The sequence below is a fragment of the Phalacrocorax aristotelis genome, chromosome 10, assembly GCF_949628215.1.
Source record: "Phalacrocorax aristotelis chromosome 10, bGulAri2.1, whole genome shotgun sequence".
Classification (NCBI taxonomy): domain Eukaryota; kingdom Metazoa; phylum Chordata; class Aves; order Suliformes; family Phalacrocoracidae; genus Phalacrocorax; species Phalacrocorax aristotelis.
The window spans coordinates 11,096,183-11,122,234 of record NC_134285.1 but is presented as its reverse complement, the minus strand read 5'-3'; the positions used below and the strand labels follow the sequence as shown (position 1 = coordinate 11,122,234).

At 41.7% G+C, this 26,052-nt stretch overlaps 1 protein-coding gene across 3 annotated transcripts in view; it reads left to right on the top strand.

Annotated features, from left to right (window-relative positions):
* Window positions 1-26,052, top strand: part of BMERB1 (bMERB domain containing 1) — a 76,209-nt gene that overhangs the window by 2,817 nt on the left and 47,340 nt on the right. Inside the window, exons 2-4 of one of the 3 annotated variants that reach the window (XM_075105216.1) lie at window positions 7-77; window positions 1,300-1,329; window positions 1,497-5,729. The exons of 1 other annotated variant lie outside the window; for it this stretch is intronic. In XM_075105216.1, the coding sequence (XP_074961317.1) occupies window positions 7-77; window positions 1,300-1,329; window positions 1,497-1,676 (281 nt within the window). In that variant the 3' untranslated portion in view covers window positions 1,677-5,729. Of the gene's footprint in view, window positions 1-6; window positions 78-1,299; window positions 1,330-1,496; window positions 5,730-16,364; window positions 16,623-26,052 lie in introns of those variants that run through there. One more of the 3 variants, XM_075105215.1, reaches the window with a different exon arrangement.

The window sequence follows — 26,052 nt, the reverse complement described above, 5'->3', positions numbered from 1 at the left end:
CACTAGGTATGAGTATCCTGCAGAGGAAAGAGGACATATTTTCAGACTGTAAAAAGAAATTTTGGAATACATATAAGGTGAGGCAAGCAATTCATTTATCTCCCAGCTAAGCAAAAAATAATATTAATGGATAAAATATTTTAAATGTTCCTTCCTCCAACAGCCTTTGTCTCACTCCATTATTTGATTATGTGTAGGAAGCTTTAAGTACCAGCAGTCATGTGAAGCCAGGGCAGTCTAGAGCAGGTGCTGCTGCCAGATGGGTGAAATGATACAATTTTAAAAATGAGCAGTATTTATATACATAACGCTTGCACCCAACTCTAAATGAGAGCCCTCCAATACAACACTGGTTAAGAACGCACTATCTTTTGTCTTAAGTACCCACACAGCAGTGTTTAGTTAGTCATGCTGTTGACAACACTTACATGAACACCTGTTAAAATCATTAGTTATAGAGACATCTTTTTTAGGAATAATTTTCAGCCTGTACTTTTCAGTTACAGTCTTCTCACTTTTAGAAACACAATCCCTTGTTTTAAGACGACTTTAGCATAAATAGCTCGTTTTGGTTTGCATTTCTGCATGCACAGTAAAAAATTATCTGTGCTACCTCAGAGCTGAGCAAATGAAGAATTCTAAAGATTTCTCAGATGCAAGAAGAATGATAGATTAGCAGGAAAAATATAATAGGAGGAGAAACTGTGATGCAATGTGAATTTCTCTTCACAGTGTGGAACTATATAGGTAGGATAGAAAAGGCTTATTTTTATTCCTATGGAGGATGATTCTAAAAACAGTGCCCACTATATCCTACCAAAACATAAGGTTTCTATTGACCTTATGTTCTATGAGTAAATTATCCATTGATTTTTGCAAAAAAGCCTTACATATATGAGTAACTAGAAGGAGCATTGCAAGTGTGAAATAAATAGTGTTCAGTGGTATTTTTCATTCATGGTTGAAACAAATGTTCACATATTTAAACATTTGTTCACCCATCTGGTATCTGTGGTTATGTATCTGGTGTCAGGTGATTATGAAGACTTAACTGTGCTTAGAGTTTTGTATTTAAAATGAGTTAGAATAGCGTGTTTGAGAAACTCCTAGCATAGAGGCTGATGAAGGTGATTAGACGTTTAACATTGCAACCTGTAAGTTAAGCAACTTAATTTACAATTGAACAGCTTCTATTAATTTTACTTAAATATGTTTTAGTCTTTGCTTCATGTGGTAAGAAAAAATCGATCTTTGTGGTTGAAGTCTGTAAGAATAACAAATGATTCATTTTCATTTCAGACGGGACTGATGTACTGGCCTTTTGTGCAGGTGAGTTTTTAGGGTAACTCAGTGAGCCTTTCTTTCTCATAAAACCTGGTCTGATGCATTTGTAGTGTATCTAACCCAGTGAGAAGTCAGTGGAGTTGTTGGGTGTGTAGGTGTAAGACCTAACAATGCGTGGAGCACTAACTGAGCTCTCTCTCCTTCCAACACAGCTGTCAAACTTCATTTTGGTCCCTGTTTATCTGCGAACAGCTTACACTGGGCTCTGTGGTTTTGTCTGGGCTACCTTCATTTGCTTTTCCCAACAGAGTGGAGATGGCACAGCAAAGTCAGCATTTATGTGGCTTCAAAGAGAGGAGGTCAATGCAGATGAAGAATCATCAGAGAAATAAGAACTTTAGTTCTGAACACGTTCTAAATTGTTAAACTGAGTTTATGGAAGTCAGTGAAGTGCACTGCAGCCTCATGGCTGTGTTTAGAATAAACAGTCATCTCAACAGTCGTTGATTAGTGTAAGCAGTGGAACAGTTAGTCTTTGTGCCTGTTTAGTTTTCATAAAAGAGGCCAATTGTATATTGGCATTTAATTATTTTGATGCTGCCAGCCCATCTCTTCTGGGAACAACTGACTTACAGGGCAGTGTAAGTATTTGCACATCATGTCAGACCGCCTCACTGGGGAGAAATATTAACTGTAATTTAATTTTCAAGCAACTTGTAATTGCTAGAAAAAGGGGAATAGAACATTAAATCATCAGTTGTCAGACTCAACAATTGTTATCAGTGCGAGATTGCTTTTGCAGAACGAAATTTAATGGATTTCTCATCTAAAAAGTGGCATTGAATCTGTTTTATTCAGAGAAAACAGAAGTGCTGTGTTTGTAGGGACTACTTCTCCACAGGGGCAAACTTGCTTTATTCTACATGAAAATCTATATGAGCAAATGAATTATTTCACAGAATGTACAAATCTGAAATATATTTGTACATCTTTTATCTTAACTGGGAGAATAAAGATAACTAACTTTGGTCAGAGTTCTTTGAGGTGGATGCTGCATATTCACACTTGGGGGAAGCATCAGTCATAAGCAGCTACTGCACGATGGAACCTAACACAACGCTGCAGTGAGCTGTTGTATCTGTCAGTGACTTCTTCCTTTGCCCCTCAAGGGTTAAAGTGTTGAAGAGTACGTAGGAGTCTTGACACCTTCACTCTTTTCTACTATTTCATTATATTCAAGATATAATTAAGATTTTGAAGAAAAAGAGCATGGGAATGAGGTAATGTGAATGCCAGAATTTATTTCAAAACAATCCGACTATATATAGGGAACTTCCATTTCTTCTTCAAATAGCTTTTAAACATTCCTGTTCATAAAAGACACTGGGTAATTACACATAGGAGAATAGGAAAAGGTGACAATTAATTATAGACCTGCTTTGTCAACTGAGGATCAGGTCTGGATGTGGGTGTGCACGTTGGTATTTTTTGAATGTGCATATGTATCTCAGAACAGGAACTGTGCAAATCTCTGTGGTTGCAATATGTTGAAATCAGACCGGTAAAGGAACCCTTGGTTTATTAGAATGGATCTTACCCCTTGAAGTTACTAAGCTGTAAGCTTGGAACAATATCTGGTTTAACCTATCTTGATGATGATTGTAAAGAGAAGAATCAGCCCTCTTTGTTACAATAATAATAAACCACTTTGAGGAATGTCTGAATTCCTCAGTTTTGTCTAAATGGTAAACCAAAGCCTGCTGAGGCTACAAACATACATTCCTTTGGCCAGCAGCTGTACTGCTTACAATTATTTGTCACTGTGGGAGCCCAAGGCTGCTTAGTTCAGACAGGGAAAGTGATCATCCAAGCACTGCCCAATCTATTCTAGGTAAAATCAACTTGTTTAGCATAACTCAGAGGTCAAGAGTGATGCAAGGTACCCATATGGCTTTGACCATCCAGACAGGAGGAGGGTAGATGGAGTGGCCACTTCTACAGTCAGTTTTGCTGGCAGACAGGTGGAGAAGGTACCTTCCCTCTCAGGATAGAAAAGTCACTGCAATTCCATCTTTAGCTGCACAGGCAGACCTGGAAGAGGACACCTGCCTATGACCTTCAGGTGGAATTAATTTTAATTGACTTTTGACACCTGTAGCATGGACATCTGCAACTTGGCTAATCAGTTTAAGCTCTGTTTACAGTCAGTGGAGGAGCATAGGCAGTTTTAGACATCTGTTTTAGGGTATGGTGAATTGTGCACTGTAAGGGTCTATTTCTTTCCATCAATAACAGTGTCTCAGGTGACTGGCTGCTGGGTAGATAGCTTCATTGTACGCACTCGTATTTGGTGAATTGAATTCCCTTGGTTGGTGTCCATCTTACATGTCCCTGTGGGAGCAGTTTGGTGGGTGTTGCTCTGTGAATCGCACAGTGTGAAATGGGCGGCCCTGATTCTGAATATCCCAGTAGGAGTAGAAATCCACAGAGGAACTAACTGCATTTTATATATCTATTTAAAAAATGAAAGATGAGTGAATAGACGTTTTAGCTACAGCTGTTAAATTGTTATTGTGTGTATAAAGTCCTCAGGATAAAGAAGCAATTTCAGTAGTAGTTTTTCTGTTTATATTTTTAGGTTCAGAATAGTGTTTTAAAGTCTGTTCTACTCTGTGAGACTTAAAAGTTTCAGACAAGGTGTGCTAATTAAGTATTTGACCTTTTTACAGATGCTATTTATTTTTATTTTTGCTTATGCCTTAAATGTTTAATGATTAATAGAATTCACTTGGAGAAAGGAACTGGAAAATGATGTTACAAGAAGAGTGAAATAGTGAAATGGTGTTGTTTTGCTGTAAGCAGTATGCAATGTTCTGCTGCAACTCAGTGCAAAAAATATTTCTGCATGGGTATAGTTGGTAAAACTTAATCCCCAGGTGAATCAAGAATTTTAAACTATTCTCATGATCTGTATAATGCTGATGCTTTTCTTCAGCAGGGGTATTTAATGAATGGAAGATCCATCTTTTATTTTAAACAGCTTAAAAGCTTATACAAGCTGTGCTTTATTGCTGTATGCTTTTGTGCTGCTAGCTTTTTGCTTGGGAATTTCAGCTAAATCCTGCTTTGTCTTCAAGTTTCTCTGGCTGTGGGCTTCAGGGTTTCCTTCTATATTTCTATTACTTGAAGTAGTGTTCTTTCATGTAATGGAAGCCTGTAGCTCTTATATTTCAATACACTTTAGATTGTGCATAATCCTTTTATCCTTTCAGTTCCTCTGCTTCTCGTGTGAGAGTACTTGACAATTAAGTAACCCAAGTCCCCTTTCACAGTTAAAAAAAACTTGTTCTTTTTTTTTATTTACAAGCAAAGATTGGTCTTTCGAACATTTCAGACCCACATAATACAAACCAAGGAAGCTGTGTTGGGACAGGTTCTCAGTGTGCATAAATTAATGCACCTTCTAAAGGTTTTCTGCCTCTGTCAATTTAGCGTGAGAACCTAACCCCTTAGTTTTTGAAGACTTTATTATTTCTTGACTTTTTTTTTCCTTAGAAGATTAATTTCACAGAAAAACAACCTATTTGATGCATATATAAACTTTTGTTTGCTTCTTCCAGTAATTCGGTAATTCCTTAAAAAAAAAGAAAAAAAAAGACGGACGAGACTTGTCCTAATGACTCTCTACCACCCCTTCAAAAACAGTTGTATGGGCTTTATGACTATTTCAAGGAATTGTGCTGATCTTATTGCCAGCTGAACATGCAGATTTCCATAACCAGAAAGATGAACAGAATTATACATCATGTAGGTGTTCAGGAAGGAGGGAACACACTGCCAATAGCTACTAGGCATGCATTCAGGTAACGTTTTTGTGTCATGGGTCCTCTCTAAGAGCAAATGGGATGAGAAGACATTTATATCAGTTATAGTTCCAGCTTCACGTTATTCTGGATAGTTGTGGAGATGTAGAGTCTGAACTTGATAAAATGAGAATTTCAAAATGTATTTTTCTACTGCAAATCTTTTATGCAAATGTACCTCCTGTGCTTACTGGTATGTGAAATACATCCTTCTAGGCTTGGAAAATTCACCAGAAGGCCTCTGTCTTTTTCACACCAGAAACAACCATCCAGTAACACAGCATAAAATAACCAGTTTCATACTGCAGTGAAGGTGAAACTGCCTGTAGTTCGTTACTGTATCTGATACGTTAAGTTCTCTGTATAGCACAACCTTTGAAATCTATGCAGCTTCAGCTGCCCGATTCTCTGCTGTAAGTGCCAATGCTTTCTGCTTGTGCTGCTGCCTCTACTGCTAGTGGCAATCCAGTGAGATGTACAAGAAATACTTGAATTTGACTAAAATAATGAATTCCAAGTGGACTGAAAAATGTCTGTGTTTTTGCAAAGGCTTAATAAACATTAAATGATGTTCTTTGGCTCTCTCTGTCTTTAACTAGTGTGTGTATAAACAAAGCCAGGTCTTATACAAAGTTCTTATGGAATCTTCATGGACAACATGCAGCAAAAAGCTCAATTTGATGTCATAGACCTTAACACAGCAGCAGAGTAAAAGATAAGCAGGGATTATTCATTCCCTTTAAAGGTTAGTTACATACATCAAGTCATCTGCCACTTGTGAACAAGGTCAGAACAGAACTCCCATCTTCAAAGCCTTACGCTGAAGCTGCTGGACTTAATTTCCCATGTATTAGAAAGAGGTAAAACTTTGACATAATCATCTGTTTAGATAATTAATATGTTTGCAGAAGGAACCGAGAAATTCAGACAGGAAAAAGAAGAAACTTAAAGAGAATAGAGGCAAGCAATGGGGTCCTTGCTGAAGGCCCACACTCAGTTGAGTTTGCGTTGGATATTCTTGGGAGGGAAACTCTTCAGAAGTTTTGAGGCTGAAGGGAGTAATGTATTCCACAACTGGAAGAGACACCACCTCCATTCCCTGCTGTAACTTCTTGTATATTTAGAATGAGGAGGAAGCTTTATGGAAAGGTTTCAAGTTGAAAAATTCTGTTTCATAGACTTCATGGCCAATGGGGAGAAAAAAGGATCAGTCTGAATTCTTGCATAATGCAAAGCAAAGAGGTTTTCCTGAATCAAACCAGTGATGTCGAGTCTCATGCCATTGTCTAGAAAGGTATCCAAAGACTGCAAATAATAGAGGATCTTAAGAAATTATTAATGTATTTTTATGAAATTTTACCAGCTATCTAAATCAATCTAGCCTTAACATCCTAATAAGAGACTGTTATTCCCTTTCTGACAAGATTTAAAGAGCATTCTGTATGCATTTAGTGGTAAACTGTTAAAAGTTTTTTTTTTAGTCCTTGGATAAACTACAGTAGGTTTAGCTCGGTTAGCTTGCTAAATCATTCTTCATATTCTTTTGTGAACCAGGTTTTGCTGTGCAACTTCTAATTTGAAATATAGACAGTAACACTGAAGGATTAATCCCAGTGACTGTTTCACATATACCTCACATAGATGTTTTTTCTACTTCTGCTTAATATTCCTCTGCTTAAGCAGCCAAAGACTGTGCGCTCCCTTAATTTCAGAGTTGCACTGAGAATTCACGTTAAGTTGCCAGTCCACAATGATCCAAGTTCCTGCAATCCATTTTAATCAAGAACAAAGAATGCAGATTACGTATCTGTATGAGTGTTGCATATGCTCTTCAACATCATCCGCCCTTACAAACACTGCCTTCCTTTTTTTTAGCAGTTTAATCCAGATAGCAAAACAGACTTCATTGCAAAGAGTGTAGTAAAACGCATCATTCCCCTTTATGCAACGCTAGTAACAATTAACAGTTTTTTGTGCTGAGAGACGTCTCGGCACCAGAAAAACCTAGTGAGGTGTGGAGTATGTTAGGAAAAGACATTGTTAAGGACAGCTCTGCTGTACCAGCGGGTACAGGAGAGAACCTCAGAAACTGAAGCATGGGCGTTTTTGTTTGCTATGTTCAGGGAAAGCCAGTTGTGAAATGGGGCTTTAAAACAATCAGGGGAAAAGGACAGCAGGTTGGAGTCTGTGTGCATACTCATGGCTTTTTAAAGTGATGTAAAGTGGGACACCTATGCAAATTGTCCCCTCTGCCAGGAGACGACCTTAAATACAGGATCTTGATGCAGTCACCCTTCTCCATTTTACACTGTCAAGACAGGTTAAATCAAAGAGAGACCAAGAGGGAGGATGACTATATAGCCTAGTAGGTAGTTCAGTCACCAGAGATATGGGGAGAGTGGGAATATGCTGTTTCCAGTTCTGTTACTGTACTTTATCCAGTTACAACAAAAGTAAAATGCATAAGCACTCAGATGGCTGTGATAAATACAGTGTCTGGCCCGTATGGACTCACAAATCATGCACACAAAGTTCTACACCACATGAGTTCCTTTATCTGTGGAGGAAGTGTCAGCTTCATTCTGAATTGTCCTTTTATAGGGTGTAATTTGGCGGCAGGGTAAATTAAGTTACAACATTCTTGCCTGGAATCAGTATCTAAGTAAGTATCTCACTGTAAGATGTGCACTTCATGTGTGCGTACATAAGAATAAAACCTCAAACTATTACTTACTTGATTTGTCAGGAAAGCAGCCTTCCTCTCATTGCACAAATATTTGGAAAAGAAAATACAAGCTTTTTGATAAGCTGTTCTTTTTCCACGTCTAGTCTTTTGCTTTCTGTTGCTCTGTGCTGGCCTGGAGAAATGTACCTCTCAAAGCCTGGTTCCCTGTGGTATTCTTATCTCTCTCGGAAGTAAAAAACACCTTTACTTATTTACTAGGAGTGTTCAGCTACTTCCATTTCATGCATCACATACTTTTACATCCAAAATATAACAAGACTGTTAGCTGCAGCTGATTTGCCGGGGTACACCTGTGGCTCTGAAGGATTTTGTATTTGTTGAATATCTAGCTCAGAATGGTCGTCATGCAGTAATGAATTATTATGTGTTTGTAGTAATTATATCTGATATAATACAACAATATATAGTGTTCTGTTTACTGTTTTGGGGCAGAAGTTGAAAAAACAATGCAATGCAGGTTCTCTATCACTGAAGGCCAAATTTGGAGAGGGATTAAATTAATGAAGAAACAGTTTCATAATTCAGGGCTGTGACATTATAGTTTCCAGTTGCAGTGAAGGAGGTAGCGAAATGCTCCATGGAAGTGATGGGCATGCCTGTTAGGATGCAAAGGTAGAGGAGCATGTACACTGCATAGGAACATGGATCAGCAAGATGCTGACACAGTGTTTTTGTGTGCCTCACAGCTTGTAAGCAGTTCTGAGCTCTCTGTGTAAGGTTCAAACCTGTGTAGGTAAAATGGAGGCTGACACAAAGTCATCTGTACATTCTGGGCTAAGTGAAATGAGGAAAGGCTCAGGCCCTAAGAGAGCTGTTCTTGGGGATGCATGCTGCTATGTTTTCAGATTTTATACAGTATGTTTATTACTTTAAAATGGACATGGCCACACACACACTGAAATAGTACTTATTGTCTGCTGTGTTTGCAAGTCTCCTAGAATGACCCATTTATCTCAACATCTAAATTTACTGAACTCAAATGTGTTTTTCTATGTAGCTGTGGCCACCCGTCACTGATACAAAAGCCACCTGCACAATAATGACTCACCTGCACAACAGTCGGTCCAGTCATAGCACTGGAGTTGGCTCCAAATGCCAAAAATATGAGTCTTACATGGACGACTTCACTACCTGTGGTATTAGTAACATATCTGACAGATGATGCTATAACAGCTTTTTCTGTAAAATTTGTACCTTAAAAGGAGACTGAATATAGAAAGAGTTTATTAAGACAAAAATAAAATGGGAAGGAAAAGAGTTTGGAGAAGTGTGTTTCTGAAATCTGTGCTATGGTCACAACTACAGCCATTGGTCTGTGCAGATTGTTTCCATTCTTTCTACTAGACATACATGCCCTGTCTCTTCTGCTATTGCACCTCCTGAATTTGTGCTGTGTTTTCTGACCTTCTATGCTGACAATAGCTGAGATTAAATAAGTGGAAAATACTGTGCCAGCTTTAGTAGACTCTATTACTCACCTCCCAGGAACGTCTGCAGTTAGGCTTAGTACAGGTACAGACATGATTGTCAAACACAGACACTTAAAAACTTGGCATAGTTGAGCATAGGCCTGTGATTTATCAGCTCAGTTTTACCAGAGCCATATTTTAAACTGGTCAAATGTTTAACACGCTACGTCCACCCTAGACTGTGTTTTGGTCCTGCAAGGCTCTGTCTTGATTTGAGATAGAAGAGCAATTAAGTATTCCTCCTTCTTAGAGTTATCTAAATATTTGCTAGATCAGACCCAACTTCACAGGATAGATCTCCAAATTTGGATAAGAGATAGGCAGTCAGATGCTGTAGCTCCAGTGCTGCCAGTTAATATTTATTACACACAAGTCAAATCATAAGCAGCAATATGCAGAGGTTTTAAAAAATAGAAAATTTCCCCAGAAAAACAGTTTCTAGGACATGAAGTACTTTTGTATAGTCCAACCCAGACACTGTGAAGCACGTCATATCTAACACACAATTAGCGGCACACCATTCACTAAAATTTCCCATTAAATGCTCATCTTTTGCTTCCATAGCTCTACTAGAAATTCAGCTTTGGAGAAGTAGTAATTTGAATATATAGTCAAATGTCTTCTGGGTGCATGTTTGATGAAAGAGTTAATGACACATAGAAACCAGCACTACATTCATACAATATTTTACATGGAAACATTATTTAAAATAATTTTAAAAATCAGAATAAGATGATGTTTCATAGGTGTTTGGGTAGAAATACTTATGAACACTCAAATATTTGGACCAGTGTCATACCTCAGTATCATGACATTAAATTGGAGGGACCTCATTTGCCTTTTAACAAGCTCATTGGAATGCCTGCTTGCCTGCAATACACACTGCTTTTAAGCTATAGATGCACTTTTCTATCCTGACAGAGATGTAGGGTAGCTGTGGAAAAGGACCAAGATCCCAGTTACTTCGCTGCAACTATTGTGAATTATTTATTAAGTTACTGTAGCCTAAAAAATATTTTTAAATGAATGGTTAATATATGGAAAGGCTGTGATTCTAAATAAAGAAATAAGTATAAAAAAGGCACTAACTAAACATGATCTAGGATTCATAAAAAAGGGAACAATATAATGACATGCGTTGGCTTATGAATCCAGGCCCTCATTCTGCACAGGTTGTACTACAGCAGGTCCTCTTTCAAGTGCAGAATGGCAGAGCCCAGGCTTCTGAGAACTATTTCATGCTAGCATGAAATTGAAGGTGGAACCTTAGAGCAAGAAAGTATTTTCTGTATCAAGGATCTTCCTGTAATTTTTAGCTACCCCATTCCCCTTTTTTTAATTAGATCATGTTTAATTATGACATTTTGAAAAGCAAATGAGATTTACTCTGGCCTAATACAGGTCTTTTAGGGAGAGCGATAATACAAATGTGTAAGAAATATACTTAGAATGACACAGTCCTGATTTTCTATGGTAACTAGACTTCATGATACAATAAGATCCCATTTACTCAGACGAGTTTGTACTGTGTTATGACACAGGCTAGGGACACTAACACATCAGGACCATTTTACCCCACTATGTAAAGCCATCATAGCAAGAGCTGCACAGATCCTCATTCATTGGTAAGCACTGTGCTGAGGAAAGCCTTGTCCGTTTACCCACAGTGCTCACCCTGGCCGTGTGGCACACCAGTATATAGCAGGGATTCTCGCTGCAGCAGCCTTAGACAGCCCCTGTACTAGGTAATGACACTCTGATTTTTATTCACACCATCGGACAAAGTTGGGTCCTTGAAAATATCATGAGTTGGATGAATTTCAAGCACACATAAAACCCATTATTGCCGGGATTATTTCATGTGAATGGTGCCCTACAACAATCCTATTGTGTTAAGGGCTCATGAAGATTCTTTAGTGTAATTGTGGCCCTTTTGTCTTTATCCCACAGCAACTCTGCTGCATAGGATCATGCAGGGGAGGAAGGGTCATGAAGCTGTGTGTGCCTTCTCAGATCTGTTCAACTATCAGGTTTGCCAACAGGCAGACATTTTCCTTTAATGCTCTATCACAGCCTTTCACCTGTGCCAGGACTTTTTTGTGCCACGCATACGCCTGGCAAGTGAGATCTGGAGGTGGCAGAGGCTGTAGCACTGTAGAGTGAATGTGTGGAGGCTGACACCGCACCAGGTTTCCAACGCATTGCTGAGATGGCTTGTGGGATGCAGGGTCAGAGGTTGCAGAGGGTATGGGAGTAACTGGGGAAATTCTAAGGATCTGGAACTACAGAGAACCCTAGGAGCTGAGAAGTGAAGATTCATGGGGAGGCATTTTCAGAGGAAATAAGGTTAACCATGACATAAAATATTAAGGAATTATGGTAACTCTTCCAACACAGAAATGTCCTGTAACAAGACCTGGTGTTTCAAAAAATGTTATAGGACAGATTCATAGGAGCCCCACAACCTGTGCAAGTAGTCAACAGTGCCCCTTCTGTCCCTTCGAGATATGGTTCTGAGTATTTGTGCATGCGAAATGGAATAACTGTGCATAATCCACTTAATTGCATTTTGTTTCATCAGCTGAGTTGCACATTTTTATTATAATGATAGATCAATGAAAAACCTGGACAGAATTTTAACACTCTGTTATTTTTTTGTTAGAATGACTGTACTGTCTGACAAAGAACAATGACCTTGACTTTACCTTCCCTGCAGCCCACCCCAGACCCACAAAGCAGCTTTAGAAAACCCTTTTGATACAATAGATGTGCCCATAAAGACAAGAGAACTCTGACAACTTCAAGCTGAGAAATCTAAGATGCTTGAGAAGCTCCAGGAAAGCAAAGATCGTTTTCCCCCAGCTGATTTACAAGCCATACTGCCATTAGGGATTTTGCCTGGGTAAAGTGTGCCCATTGTTATATACAGCGTTGTGTCTCTCATGGGGCATCAGTGATGTCTAATGGAGGCCAAAGAGCAATGGATAGAAGAGTGGATTTGCCAACTGCCGCTGACCAGCTATAGCTCCTGATGGCAGGACATAATTGAGAAATGGGAACTAAAGCAGTCAGGGAAATGACTACAAGAGCAAAGTGCACCTCTGTTTTTCTACCAGGCATTATTTGTTGAGCTGTGAGAAGAGACCTGAATTCTTATATTTTCTTCCTTAACAGTGCTTTCAGCAGAAGAAAACCAGCCTTTGTGAGTGAAGGAATGCATATATGTTGCTGAGGTGCACTGAAGAGCATCATCAGTAGGGGAGAAATTTAATTCCACTTGCAAATGCAGCAGTGAAAATGCTCCAACGTTGCAATAGCAAAAATGCTAATCTTAGAACATTAGCAAAATAATTAGTAAATACTTAGATCCCAGTCTTGCAAAAACTTCTGTGCAAATGAACTCAGCAGGACTGCTTCTTCACACCTGCTCTTATGTTTAACAGTCTGCAGGACTGGGCCCTTACTGGATTTTGTTACTTTTTCAAAATGGGCAGGTGAAAACTTCCTAGTTACAATACATCACTTTATACATTCTTTGCTTTATGTAAGTAAACTCTGTGCATCCAAGTCTCTAACTAGTGGGTGTTTTTCTCCCATACTAACAAATGCAGAGGTTTAAATATTCAACCATTTTTAGGATCGTTCCTCCATCTCCTAAACAATGCACTTGGATTATAATTATTTAAAAAACTTGAAGGGGTGGATTGAAGCTAAATAGTCGTCAGATCCACCAAAAATTGGCCCTTCTCCCTAATCAGCCTGTTTCCCTTAGTCCAACTTTCATCCAGATCCCAGATGGGCTCTTATTTTCCTCCCACACTTGTGTTCCTCACTTCTACAAGTGAGTCAGTCCAGCCCACCCCAGCAGGCAGCTGCACTGTCACCCAAAATCAGCTGTGCAGAGTGCTGCCACCAGCTTTCCTGCTTGACTCACAGCTCTGTTTGGGCTCCATCTCTAAAGGCCAAAACCAGTGAGGATGGAGTATTGCACAGTCAACAAGAGCTCTTAGAGCATGTAAGGTGCTCAAATCCCTGAGGAGAACAGCTGACAGAAAAATCAGAGCGCCCTGAAGACCTAAAACATTTTCCCACTCATTTTCATTTGTTAGCTAACTCCAATTCTCAGAAAAAGCAGAGAAATTATAAGAGATTTTCAGTGTTACAATTTTAAAACCATTATGGAGGTTTTCTCTCCTCCAACGTGAAGCACCCCTCCAAGTTGTTCATGAGTATGGCAGCAATGTGCATCAGTCCAATTAGTAAGTACATCACTGAATATACAGGTAGTACTTCTGAAGTGTTGATGGCAAAGTTTGTAGAAAAAGGTAGGTGACAAACAAGGTACATATTCAGCATTACAAGTACCCCATGACTCTTCATAAATTGGGCAAGGAGTGCTAAAACTTTGATTTGTTGTGGGGGGCTGGACAACCTGCCTAACTCCTGCTTTATTGTCTTTATGTCAGAAATGGTCATAGAATCATAGGATTGTTACGGTTGGAAAAGACCCTTAAGATCATTGAGTCCAACCACTAACCTATCACTGCCAAGTCCACCACTAAACCATATCCTCAACCACGTCTACCCTTCTTCTAAATACCTCCAGGGATGGAGACTCAACCACCTCCCTGGACAGCCTGTTCCAATGTTTGACAACCCTTTCGGTGAAGAAGTTTTTCTAATGTCCAACCTAAACTTCCCCTGGAGCAGCTTGAGGCCATTTCCTCTCGTCCTATCACTTGTTACTAGGGAGAAGAGTCCAACCCCCACCTCGCTACAACCTCGTTTCAGGTAGGTATAGAGAGTGATAGGGTCTCCCCTCAGCCTCCTCTTCTCCAGACCAAACAGCCCCAGTTCCCTCATCTGCTCCTCATAAGACTTGTTCTCTAGACCCTTCAACTTTGTCGCCCTTCTCTGGACACACTCCAGCACCTCAATGTCCTTGTAGTGAGGGGCCCAAAACTGAACACAGTACTCGAGGTGCGGCCTCACCAGTGCCAAGTACAGGGGCACGATCACTGCCCTGCTCCTGCTGGCCACACTATTGCTGATACAAGCCAGGATGCCATTGGCCTTCTTGGCCACCTGGGCACACTGCTGCCTCATGTTCAGCGGGCTGTCAACCAACGCCCGCAGGTCCTTCTCCACCAGGCAGCTCTCCAGCCACTCTTCCCCAAGCCTATAGTGTTGCATGGGGTTGTTGTGACCGAAGTGCAGAACCCGGCACTTGGCCTTGTTGAATCTCATACCGTTGGCTCCGGCCCAACGATCCAGCCTGTCCAGGTCCCTCTGTAGGGCCTTCCTGCCCTGCAGCGAATCAACACTTCCACCCAGCTTGGTGTCATCTGCAAATTTACTGAGGGTGCGCTCGATCTCCTCATCCAGATCATCAATGAAGATATTGAACAGGACCAGCCCCAACACTGAGCCCTGGGGAACACTGCTCGTGACTGGCCACCAACCGGATTTGACTCCATTCACCACTGCTCTCTGGACTCGGCCATCCAGCCAGTTTTTAACCCAGCGCAGAGTGCACTTGTCTAAGCTGTGAGCAGCCAGCTTCTCCAGGAGAATGTTGTGGGAGACAGTGTCAAAGGCCTTACTAAAATCCAAGTAGACAACGTCCACAACCTTTCCCATATCCACTAAGCGGGTCACCTTATCATAGAAGGGGACCAGGTTAGTGAGGCAGGACCTCCCTTTCATAAACCCATGCTGGCTGAGCCCGATCCCCTGGTGTCCCACACATGCTGTGTAATGGCACAAGATGATCTGCTCCATGACCTTTCCCGGCACCGAGGTCAGGCTGACAGGCCTGTAGTTCCCCGGATCCTCCCTCTGACCTTTCTTGTAGAGGGGTGTCACATTCGCTAGTTTCCAGTCATCTGGGAGCTCCCTGGTTGACCAGGACTGCTGATAAATGATGGGGAGTGGCTTGGCGAGCTCCTCTGCCAGCTCCCTCAGTATCCTTGGGTGGATCCCATCTGGCCCCGTGGACTTGTGAACATCCAGGTGAAGGAGCAGGTCAGTGACTGCCACCTCTTCAACAACTGGGACTTCATTCTGCATACTATCTCCATCCCCCAGCACAGGGGCCTGACAACCCCGAGGATGACCAGTCTGACTATTAAAGGCTGAGGTAAAGAAAGCATGAAGCACCTCAGCCTTCTCATCTTTCCTGGCAAGGTTACCTTCCGCATCCAACAAATTATACCACACACAGTAAAGTGCAATGGGATTTCACTAGGAAAGGTAATCTCCAAATGTAAAATCCTGTTCAGGGATTTTATCCATGTAACCTCCCCTACAATAAAAGAAAAATTAATAATAACAGCAATAATTATCACCACACTTGTGCTTTCTGCATAGTCATTTCCTTCTCTTCTAATCTCAGCAGGCTGCATAAGCAGCAAAGCTACATGCTTATGAAAAATACATATGGTTATGAGAAACAGAAAATCCCATCAGTTGTTTGGGTTCTGTCCTCTGGCTTTTGGCAACGTGGTGCTGGAACGAGTATTTTTCCATTCAGTGCACAACTTTCGGGAAAGTCAAAGGCTGTGTGCACAGCAACCTGAGGTGCATTAGACTGCAAAAGCCGTAAGCGGCTGTGTATTTTACCATTATTCCCTAGCTGCTCAGGCCAGATGTGCTCAGTGCTGCACTGGTCACAGGGAGGACAGTCCTCCTGTGCCCTGGCAATGAGCGTATTTACTAACTCTCGCGTGCCCGAGTAGCTTCGGCTATGCAGTGGGAGAGCACACTGCAAGAAGCAGGGATGGGCAGAGGCAAAACCAGCTAGCCAGGGGCTCCGGGCTGCTCGGCAGCACCACTGTAGAGGTCACTCTGCCCGCCGAAGCGGCAGGGAGGGACCCGCCCCAGGCCCCGCCCTGGAGGCCCGGCGGGCGGGGCGTGTGTGCAGCAGGTGCCGGGTGGGGGCCCCCGCGGGGGGTTACGGCGCGCATTGTTTCCCTGCTTCCCCCCCGCCCCAGCCCCGCACTGAGCATGTGCGCAGCGCCCCTTCCCCCCCTCCCGCCGGCGGGCCCACCTTCCGCGCGGAGGAGCGGAGAGCTCCGCGTCGTCTCCGCGGCAGTCGGGCCGCAGCCCCGCTGGCATGGAGTGAGGTGCGGAGCCCCGCGCCGCCCGGCCTGGCCATGGAGCTGAGGAGGTCCATCTCGGCCAGCGCGGAGGCCGAGAGACCGATGAGGTGCTACGGAGCAGTGGAGGAGACGGAGTGGAAGGCGGATGCGCTGGGGAGAAGTGAGTGGGGGTCGCGGGTGCGGGTGCGGGTCCGGCTGGCCGCCGCAGCCCCGGGCGGCGGGGGCGGCCAGCTGCGGCGCGGTCCTCCGGCCCCCGGTCCGGCGGCGAGCGCTCGCCGGGGGCTCCTGTTGTTAGCGGGGCGAAGCCACCTTGGGCTTCCCGGGAAGGAAGGTTTGTGTGTCCATTTTGCCCTCTGAAGCGGGTGCTTCCCGAGGGGGCTGTGTGGGAGACAAACAGCTTTTCTCTGTTGAGGGACGGGGAAGCGAAGGGCTGGTGCCGGTGCCGCTCCGGGCACTTTAGTGTTTCCTTGCGAAATGGGTCGCTCGCTCCGCGAAGTGAAGCCATGAGAGGGTGGCTGAGGAAGGATGGCTGGGACGTTGTCTCTCCCTCCTTGCACATTGGGTGGGATGTAATACGTGGCTTTTCATAAATACTGGTAGTCTTTAACGTGCTTCACATTTGAAAGGCACAACCACGTTATTCCCGTTACTGTTGTCTCAGGCAGCGAGGACAGGAGGAATACAGCACTTAGTTCACTTCTTCAGTGGTTGCGCTGTATTTATGAGCTCAACAAATGCTCTGTGGTGGAACGGCTTTCTTGAAATTGTAATTTTCCAGAAAGCAGCAAGTGACATAACCTTTCCAAAGTGCCGATGGAAAGAGTAGTCAAAAAGATATGTAGTTGCCAATTCAAGTTATCCATGGGACCCTGTCTTCTGTAAGATATCAGTTATTATTATTTTACTGGCAGAATTATCTTCTTCACAACCTAATAAACCTGTAAACCCTTTCTAATTTTTCAGGTAACCACTGAGGCAAGAAATCCTGAAAAGACTGTCACAAAAAAGCTCTGTACTAGTAACAAGAAAAATAATTTCTAAGTTTCATCAAGTGTTTGATTAGGCCATAGGAAAAAAAGCTTTGTGTGTATCTGTTGAGACACCTTCATCCTGGCTGATACTAGGGTTGCTGATATTCTTGACTCACTGTCCATCTTCTGTTGTGCATAGTGAAGTTTCACCTGGATGTCTGTTAACATCCCGTGGCTTTGCAGCATCCTGGTAGCAGATTTGAGCCAGCACTTTTGCTATGTTTAGACTTTTCAGTTACTGTTATGTTCTGGAATCATGCTTCACCTCTGGCTTCAGTTTTTCATGCATATATTATTGTCTACTGTACGCTGATCTCAAGGGTGTAACTCTCCCACTCTGATGCTTCAGTTGCAGTGTTGGTTTTGTTGCAGTGCCTGGCATAGGTTCAGGACTGAGTAACTCCACACTTTCTAAAATGGAACTGAAGACTGAAATCAGTGTTGACTGAGTTGGTTGACTCAGACACATGCAACAGTTTTGCAGGTTTGCTGGCATGATACAGACATGTGCTTGTCGTCTTCTCATAAATGTCTGGTTTTGTTCCAGAGCTCAGGAGCTGAGTGCAGTGCAGCTCTTGTAATAATAATAATATCTGGTAGCTTGAGGTGGCAGAAGGGTTACATCTTGCAAGCTTTGAACAAAAAGCTCATCTATTTCACAGAGGGCAACACAGAGGCTGAGTGGGAGATGCGATCTGCTCAAAAATATGTGCTCAGCTTTGAGCTTCCACCCAAATCACAGCTTGACCAGGTACCAGAATGGGCTGTTGGCAGGACTAGAATTAAGTGTCCAGGTGTCTGCACCCTGGCTCTGCTGCTGAGCTGCCTTTCTACACACTAGATTCAGTTTAGTGAGCATATCCCTCTGTGTATAACAATTTAGGTAGAGAATAGGAAGTAATCTGGAGGCCATGGTCTGTTCTTTGAAAAGTAGGAAATTATTATATTAAGGCTTTGCTGTTTGAATAATTGATCTGTTTTGTTTGCTTATAGGCTTCAACTTTTTAAAAAAACCTGGAAAATGCTATGCATTGTGGCTGTTTTAGATGATCCCTGCATATCCTTCCTATTTTGATATTAACACTGACTTCTGGTCATACTTTTGCATTGATTAAAGATAAATAGATCTTACTGTTTACTTTGATGCTCCCTTACAGCAGAGGTCCTACATTGCATGGCATGATGACAGTAGTCTCCAGAAAGTCTGGGAAGAAGCTGAAAAAGCAACAATTTGCATATTGTTTTAAATAGGAAATGCTAAGTAATAGTATTACCAAAAGCAGAAGCCTATTACTGCATGTTTGTTTGCCCTTTTTACTCTGACAATTTGTTGTGTCTTAAATCAGGATCTCTTTGGAGGTAGAACTCGAACTCGTGCATCTGTACAACACTCTGCCATTTCCTGGTCAGTGCCTTTTGATGTGAGTGTAGTCATATCACAAGAGAATGTACAACTGATTATGTCCATTACAGAAAGAATGTAATGGGATTTAGGTAGCTTCTGTTTAAACTGTCAAATGGAAAGGGAGCTCTGTGCTAACTTCTTTATCTGTGGTACAGAAAGCATTGCTGGTTATTGGTTATTACTTCATAGCAATGAAATGTAACATCATGCACATTTCCATTCTCCAGTGGCCTCTTTCAGCTAGATTATCAGTGCAGTTAAGCTGGCTCATAGTAGCCGAGGATCTGATGCCCTACAATCTGAGGGTTTAATGATCTCCAGTGGGTTTGCATGCAAAATGCAAAGCAGATTGTTTAAAGGTGCTTCTTTAACAAGACACTGAAGCCTTTTTCTTCACATACAGGAGGGAATTTCAAAGGAGTAGAGAAGATTAAAAATGACGGTTTACCATGTACACAGCAACTCATGCATTTTCTAGTGCATGCATGTAAAACAGGCTTATAAACTGTCAGGCTTGTATAATAATAATAATAATGTGGTTACGGCCTCAGTAAGTGATCTTTACAATATAGTCTTGGGGAGTCTGCTCTGAAGCAGAGTACTCAAGCATTTTGGTCAGTCCTCATTACTAAGCACACACCTTCATTTAGAATCATCTGTCTTGCTGTTGGCAGGGTCTCGTACTGCCCTGATTAAATAACTGCATGCCACACCAGGGAAATAGCCACAAAGAAGCAAAGCAGTTTTTCACCATCCTTCTGAACATTGCACTTCCCAGATACATTTCCGCTGATCTCTTCCTTCCTCTTTCAGTTTTTATGAGGTCTGGAACTAAATGTGAAATTCACAGTGAATGCGTCAGCTTCAGTCAGTATGAGGAAGCAGAAATGCCAGAAAACTGCAAAGGTTTATGTTTTGATGCAATTCAGTGCACCATGGAATTTGCTTATTGTTTTCATTTGAATGGCAACTCAGCATTGGAGGTAAGCTGCCACACTCCTATATTGCAGAGGTCTATCTTTTGAACTGGTTTTGAATATGAAGTGGAGATTAGGGGAAAGGGGCCCTATTACAGGCCAGCACTGAAGAGGAAGCTGGAGATTCCCAACATGAGACTCAGTAGTAGCATTAAGCCTTTGTAGCCAGCTTTACTTGCTCTCCCTTCATGCTGTGAATGCTGTATCACTGATTATGTCCAGACAAGGTGCTGTGAGATGGCACTCAGAACAGCACCAGTAGGGTGATTTTTATCTAGTTCTGAGGTTGTTCTGGTTTCCTCCAACAGCAGAAAGATAGTACTGTTCCCAAGTTCACAGAGATCCTGGGCTGACATATGTGAAAGCTTATGTCACCATATTCAGTTAGTTTATCTTGAAAACCTTTCTAAGCTTGTTGGCCAGAAAGAGACTCTTGTATGTATTTATATGCTGCACTGCCGAGCACTGAGAGTGGTTCAAACACTGAAAATACATGCTATTTAATATTTTGCATTTGCATTTCTTGGCAGCATGGGAAAGTGGATGGCTTATATCTACCTGGAACATGTTTGATTCAAGACCAGTTTTTTTTAGAAGTGCTATTATGCACAGAGATGGTCTTCCACATTGCAGAACCTTGAAAAACAAAAAAGAAAATGACCATAGATTGCAATAACATAGATGGTGGTCCTGTGGCCAGGTCGTCTTTCTCTTTGGTGAACAAAGAATGAGGAAAAGGCATTTGTACCATGGTTATGGGTACTTGCGTTATCTAATCTACTGGGAACTGCTTGTGTCACCTATAAGGCCTGATTTCATTAACAGAACAGAATGGCTGCATCCTAGAACAGGATCTAGCTCATGATGTATTGTTGCTTAATAACATTTTATAATAATCTGAAAAATCTCTGTTGCAATATTAAAAAATCAATGAAGTAGCAATAGGGAAACATATTTGTCTTGCACAGCAAAGCCTGCACATCTAGTGTCCCGTGACATCTATCTGTCATTCTGGTCACCGATGAGTAGTTAGGATGGGTTTGTATTAATCATGTACCTCTATGTATTAGTCAAAAAGTAGGTAAATGCCAGTTTGTTCTTGAATTTTTGTGTCAGCTTTATAAAATCTGGAGATTTAATATCTAGTAGGCAGAATGGATAGTATGTTGGCTCCTGTAAGACATCAGTGCAATCCTGTGTATTCATGCTGGATTGGTCCTAAGTGACTGTAGAAGAGCAAACTTATTTAGACTAACAAAAGTGGATGCAGCCCTGGTACTTGGTGGGGGATACAGCTGCATGTCCTTGTTCTTCCTTCTTCATGAGAGTGAAAGGTGATTTGTGTTGTCTCGCAAGACAAGAAAGGAGATGGGACTAGAAAGTTACAGTGGTGCTCAGGGCTGCCAAGTCAGAAACTACAGAGCAATGCTGGGAATTTAGGAGCGCTCAGCATGAGGGAAGATGCATGAGTTGAGACTGACAAAGGGCTGAAGTTTACTCCACACTGCCCACAGTTAAATCTGAACCTGCATCAATTATAGTTGTTTCTGTCATCTGGCAGTTGAATATTCAAACCTTTGGGCCTTCTTCCATAAACCCCACATATTGCACAGACACCCACAAACCCACTTCAGTGCTTTGCATAAAAGCTCTCTTTCACTCTTAACACCTCGCCAGTCAGTCAGGAATGCAGTATGACCCTGCTTATCATGCTTGTGTGATACTGTCCCTCAGTCTCATGATGTCTCCACTCTGACTTAAAAAAGAGGAAAAAAAAAAAAAAAGAGGTTTCACAGGCACAAACAGCATTTATATAGCCCAACTACCACTGCTGTTCTTTCACAGTGATGCCCTCTGTTACTGTAAATTCCCCTAAATTGTTAATTGTATCCTTTACAGGCAATAAACCAGACAAAACAGATTAAGTTTATTCCCACCTGTCTTAATAGATGGTCTGAAAGAAGCTAACTGAAGGATGTACACAATTGCATTTCTTTTTATAGAAGCAGCAACTCAGCTGGCTTTATGAAGGTCTGAAGACAGGCTTCAAATAGAAAATGTAATTAATATTCTTTCCATGGCTCCATTAAAAAACAAAAAAACACACACAAGCATGTAAAAATTTTGAAAAGAGAGTGACCAAGAAATTAAACTGTGACAATAAAATACTAATAGTGAACTTCACACCTTTTTAGAAAATATTTGACGAAATATTGTGATCAACAAAGACAACTGATTCAAAAGATGACGCCAGTTCTAGATTTTTTCTTGCTCATAATTATTGTTAACATATTAATAGTGTAGTTCAAGAGGAAAAGCAGTCTGTGTCTGAGCTGTGAAACCAAGATGGAACTCCCACACTGAAGATGATAAAGGATTTCTAGAAAGGATTGAGGCTGTTTTCTACAAAACAGTTGTAAAACTCACGTGCTTCAATGGCAGTCAGATGGCTCTAAAATTTTCCTACAAAGCGCAGTGTTTCTATAAGTCACTGGTAATTTTGGCTAGCAGTATGTGCATACAATTTATCTGCATTTTCATTGCTTATCCACTATTGCATGTACTACGTATTGATCCCTCTCCTTCTGCAAAATAGTTCTTAAATACAGAACCGGCCACTTAAAAATCTCCCCCAGGCCATTCCTGCATCACCAGTAACTCATGAAGGAAGGATGTATCTTGGGTTTGGTTTACTTTGCGAAATGCCAGGAGAATGATTTATGGAGTGAGAGTAATCCAGTTTATACTACCTACATATTGCCTCGTTTTTTGAATTCCTCCTCCCACACTGGGTGCTCCAGGCAGCTGCTGAGACAGAGGAAGAAGAAGGGAGAACTGGAATATGCCTCAGAGTGCATTCTGCTAAAATATTTCTCAACAATGGGAGGAACTGAGACCCTTAGAGCAGCTTCTTCCAGGTGCTCCTTAATATTGGTCTCCCAAGTCCACAGAATTCTGCAGGACAGCTCCCTATCTGGCGACAGAATTGAAATAACTTAATAGGCTACCATTGGCTCCATAGTTTCCCTATCATATTTCATTAGTTTTGCCCTTTCTTCACTTTTCTGTCTCTCTCTGGGCTATGTGTGTCCACGGTTTCTCAATAAGAAGTGCAGCTGATTTACTTCCTAACTTGTCCCATGGTTCCGAACATAATTGTCTCTTGACAATATTTAGTATTGCACAGAGTCCACCCTATTGTACAAAACAGACAAATGAGGAGAACAACCACCAAACCCACCCCAATCTAATCAAAGCTGAAGGGGATGAGCTGAAGGGAGTCTGGCTAACTCTGGATAGGGGCTACCTTGCAATAAACATGTTGGTTATTATGGATCAGGATCTTACTGTTGTACATCTACTCACATATGTCAGCAAAGACATTTCTCTGGGCTGAGATGCTCATAAATCAGAGGGTTAATGACTTCCATAATCTCTGGGCCCAACTGTGTGTACCAGGCAGGAAATGAACGCTTAATGTGTAATGCACTGTTTACATTCAAACCAGTGCCAACCAATAATTGTTGGAAAAGTTATAGATGAGAATATAGTGTTGTATTTGGGACTGTTGCTCATGAATTTTCCAATTTCCTTTAAAGATATTTTACAGAAAAAATGCATTAGACCTGGAAAGTAGGACACTGAACTACACGCATCATCCCTGCTGCTGGTAGCCTGTGGCATTATGGACTCAGTGTGTGTAATTTTTTTGACTATGTTTGATAATTGATCCCTTAGTTGCATCGCATGTTTTCATCAGAGTAACCACTTGTGAGAATGTGTGTGTCTGTCTCAAGGGTGCATTATAAAACAGGATTAAAACCTACATTCAGGATTGGGCATGAACTGGAAAGTACTGTGCATCATGCATGAAGTTTATAGGGTTTTCTTGTAGTTACTGAGCACAAGAAAGGCTGGAACTCTGCACTCTGTAATCCTGAATCCCAAAGTGCTTTTCCTCTGTAGCTGAGTTTGTTCCATTTTCATAGAAGTCTTACTTATTAAAATAGTCCAGAGACTCAATAAATAATGCTAATTTATTTCCATTAAACATGTTCTGCTGTCTAACTATGTAGAAGGCATAGTATAAATAAATTCAAAATTCAAAGATGAAAAATGTATGCTTGGAGGGCAAACTATGAGAAATTAGCAGGAGCACCCTTGGATAATTATGTTAGTTGCCCTTCAGGATCAGCAATGAAACATGAATTATCAACATTGTCAGTTCAAAAAGGGCAAAATATTTGAGAAAATGTTGTCATTAAACGAGGATGAATGATTTTCAGCAAGACAAGCTGCTTATTTCAAAAGCCTAATGATTGCAAGCACTACCAAAATGCAAGAAGTAATTTGTTATTGTAAGAATATCAGCAGTGTTTAAGGATCTTTTTATTGCCCTGAACGCTTCCCCTTTGCAAACCTTTACTGATTAGGAATTTAAGAGGTGTTGTACAGACATGTTCGGGTTTTTATATACTGATAAAATTGGAGCGAAAGATTCTGATTTTAAAGTTTAACGGTTTTGTTCACCTCTTGGAGAAAACAATTGTAAACCAGAAAACGAATCAACAGCCAGTTCTACCACTAGCGCCCTTTCAGTACATGAGGCCAAAGTAAGTTTTAGAATAACAGTATTGAAGCCAAATGAGCAAGACAGTGACCTGACCTCCCTGGGAAATGAGAGAGAAGCCTGACTGACACTTTCTTATTTACAAATACAAAACACAGTCCTGACTTCAGTTCCTGACATCAATGTTCCTGACATCCGTGGAAGTTTCCTCAGATTTCAATAAAAGCAAAACTGGGCTGAGCCCTATGCCTTCATTCCTGGAGCCTTGTTCACTTTGATTCTCTTTAGAAAACCCGGTGAGGGAATCTGGGGTCTGTCTCAGTTCTATGAGGATTCCCCAGGGGACCTGTGTCAGGCTGCCCTGTGAGTTTGGTCTCTGCCCTCACTTCTCACTGGGCATGTCCTGCAGTCCTGCAGAGCCTTGGCAAGCAGCAACGATCATTCACTCCGTGGAGAACTGTTTGCACTGGCAGAGGTAATGCCATTTCAGTCTTCTTGTCTCTGAGCAGTGAATCATTAGCTAATGCATCGGAGCCCCTGTGGTGAGTGGCTGTTCCTCAAACTGTCCTGTTTCACAGGAGGGGAAGTCACAGAAATTCAGTTATGCATTTCTGCCCCCACACTCTGTACCCAATCTGTAGTTTCTCTCCCGTCATCTTCTACCATGGATTCCCATACAGCTTCCTCTGGGCACTGTGCCTGGGAGGGCACTGAAGTTACTGCAGTTTGGCAGACTCTTTTCCTTCTGGCTGATACTTGTCTGTAGCACAGACAGAATATGTGGGATGTGATAGTGAAGGACAGCCATGGAGTTTTGAAAGCCAGTAAAAGCAAGATCCATTTGTCTCTGCTTTGGTAAGGTAAGGTGTGAAACATCCTGCAATTACAAAATTTATTTCCTTCTCTCATACAAAGAGAAGGTGACAGCCAGCTATCCATTTGTCTCAGTGATGAGATTAAGACTGCTGAGCTGCCTTTGTTTCCTCACCTCAGACCTCCAGGAAGGCAGTCTGCTCAGCGTCACATCAGCCCAATGCGAGTTGTGAGGAAGAAAATATTAGCGTATTTGAAGAAAACTGAATCAAAATTAAGTATGCAAAAGCAATTAACATGGTGAAAACAGAGGTTGCTAGAGAATGACTCCACATCCACTGATGAAAGGCAAGAGCAAAACATATTTATTTGCCAACTGTCATTGTTATTTTGTGTGTGTTGAAGAGGTGGAGCCCTGTGCTATTTCACCTGAGTATATACTGAGAAAGAACCAGCTGATACTGGTTCTGCTGGCTCTTGCAATTTCATCTTTAAGGAAGGGCACAGCTTTTGCCTGTGGCTCCCTGGAAGCACTGTGCACTTCATGTATTGGAGAGCAAAATCCCAGTACGATTCTATGCTGTCTGGCCTTCCACTTTGCTGTTGGACTGTACGCATTGTATGCCCGTGGCCTTAGGAATAGCAACATTCATCCCCCTGGAAAATTACTAGTCTTTTCTCCTATGAAATATGAAACACCTTTTTTCTTGGCTTCTGAGGAGCATCTTCTCAATATTTCATTACTTGCTGGAGTAGGAATCTGTTCTGTGAACAAATTTCTTTACTGTCTGAAG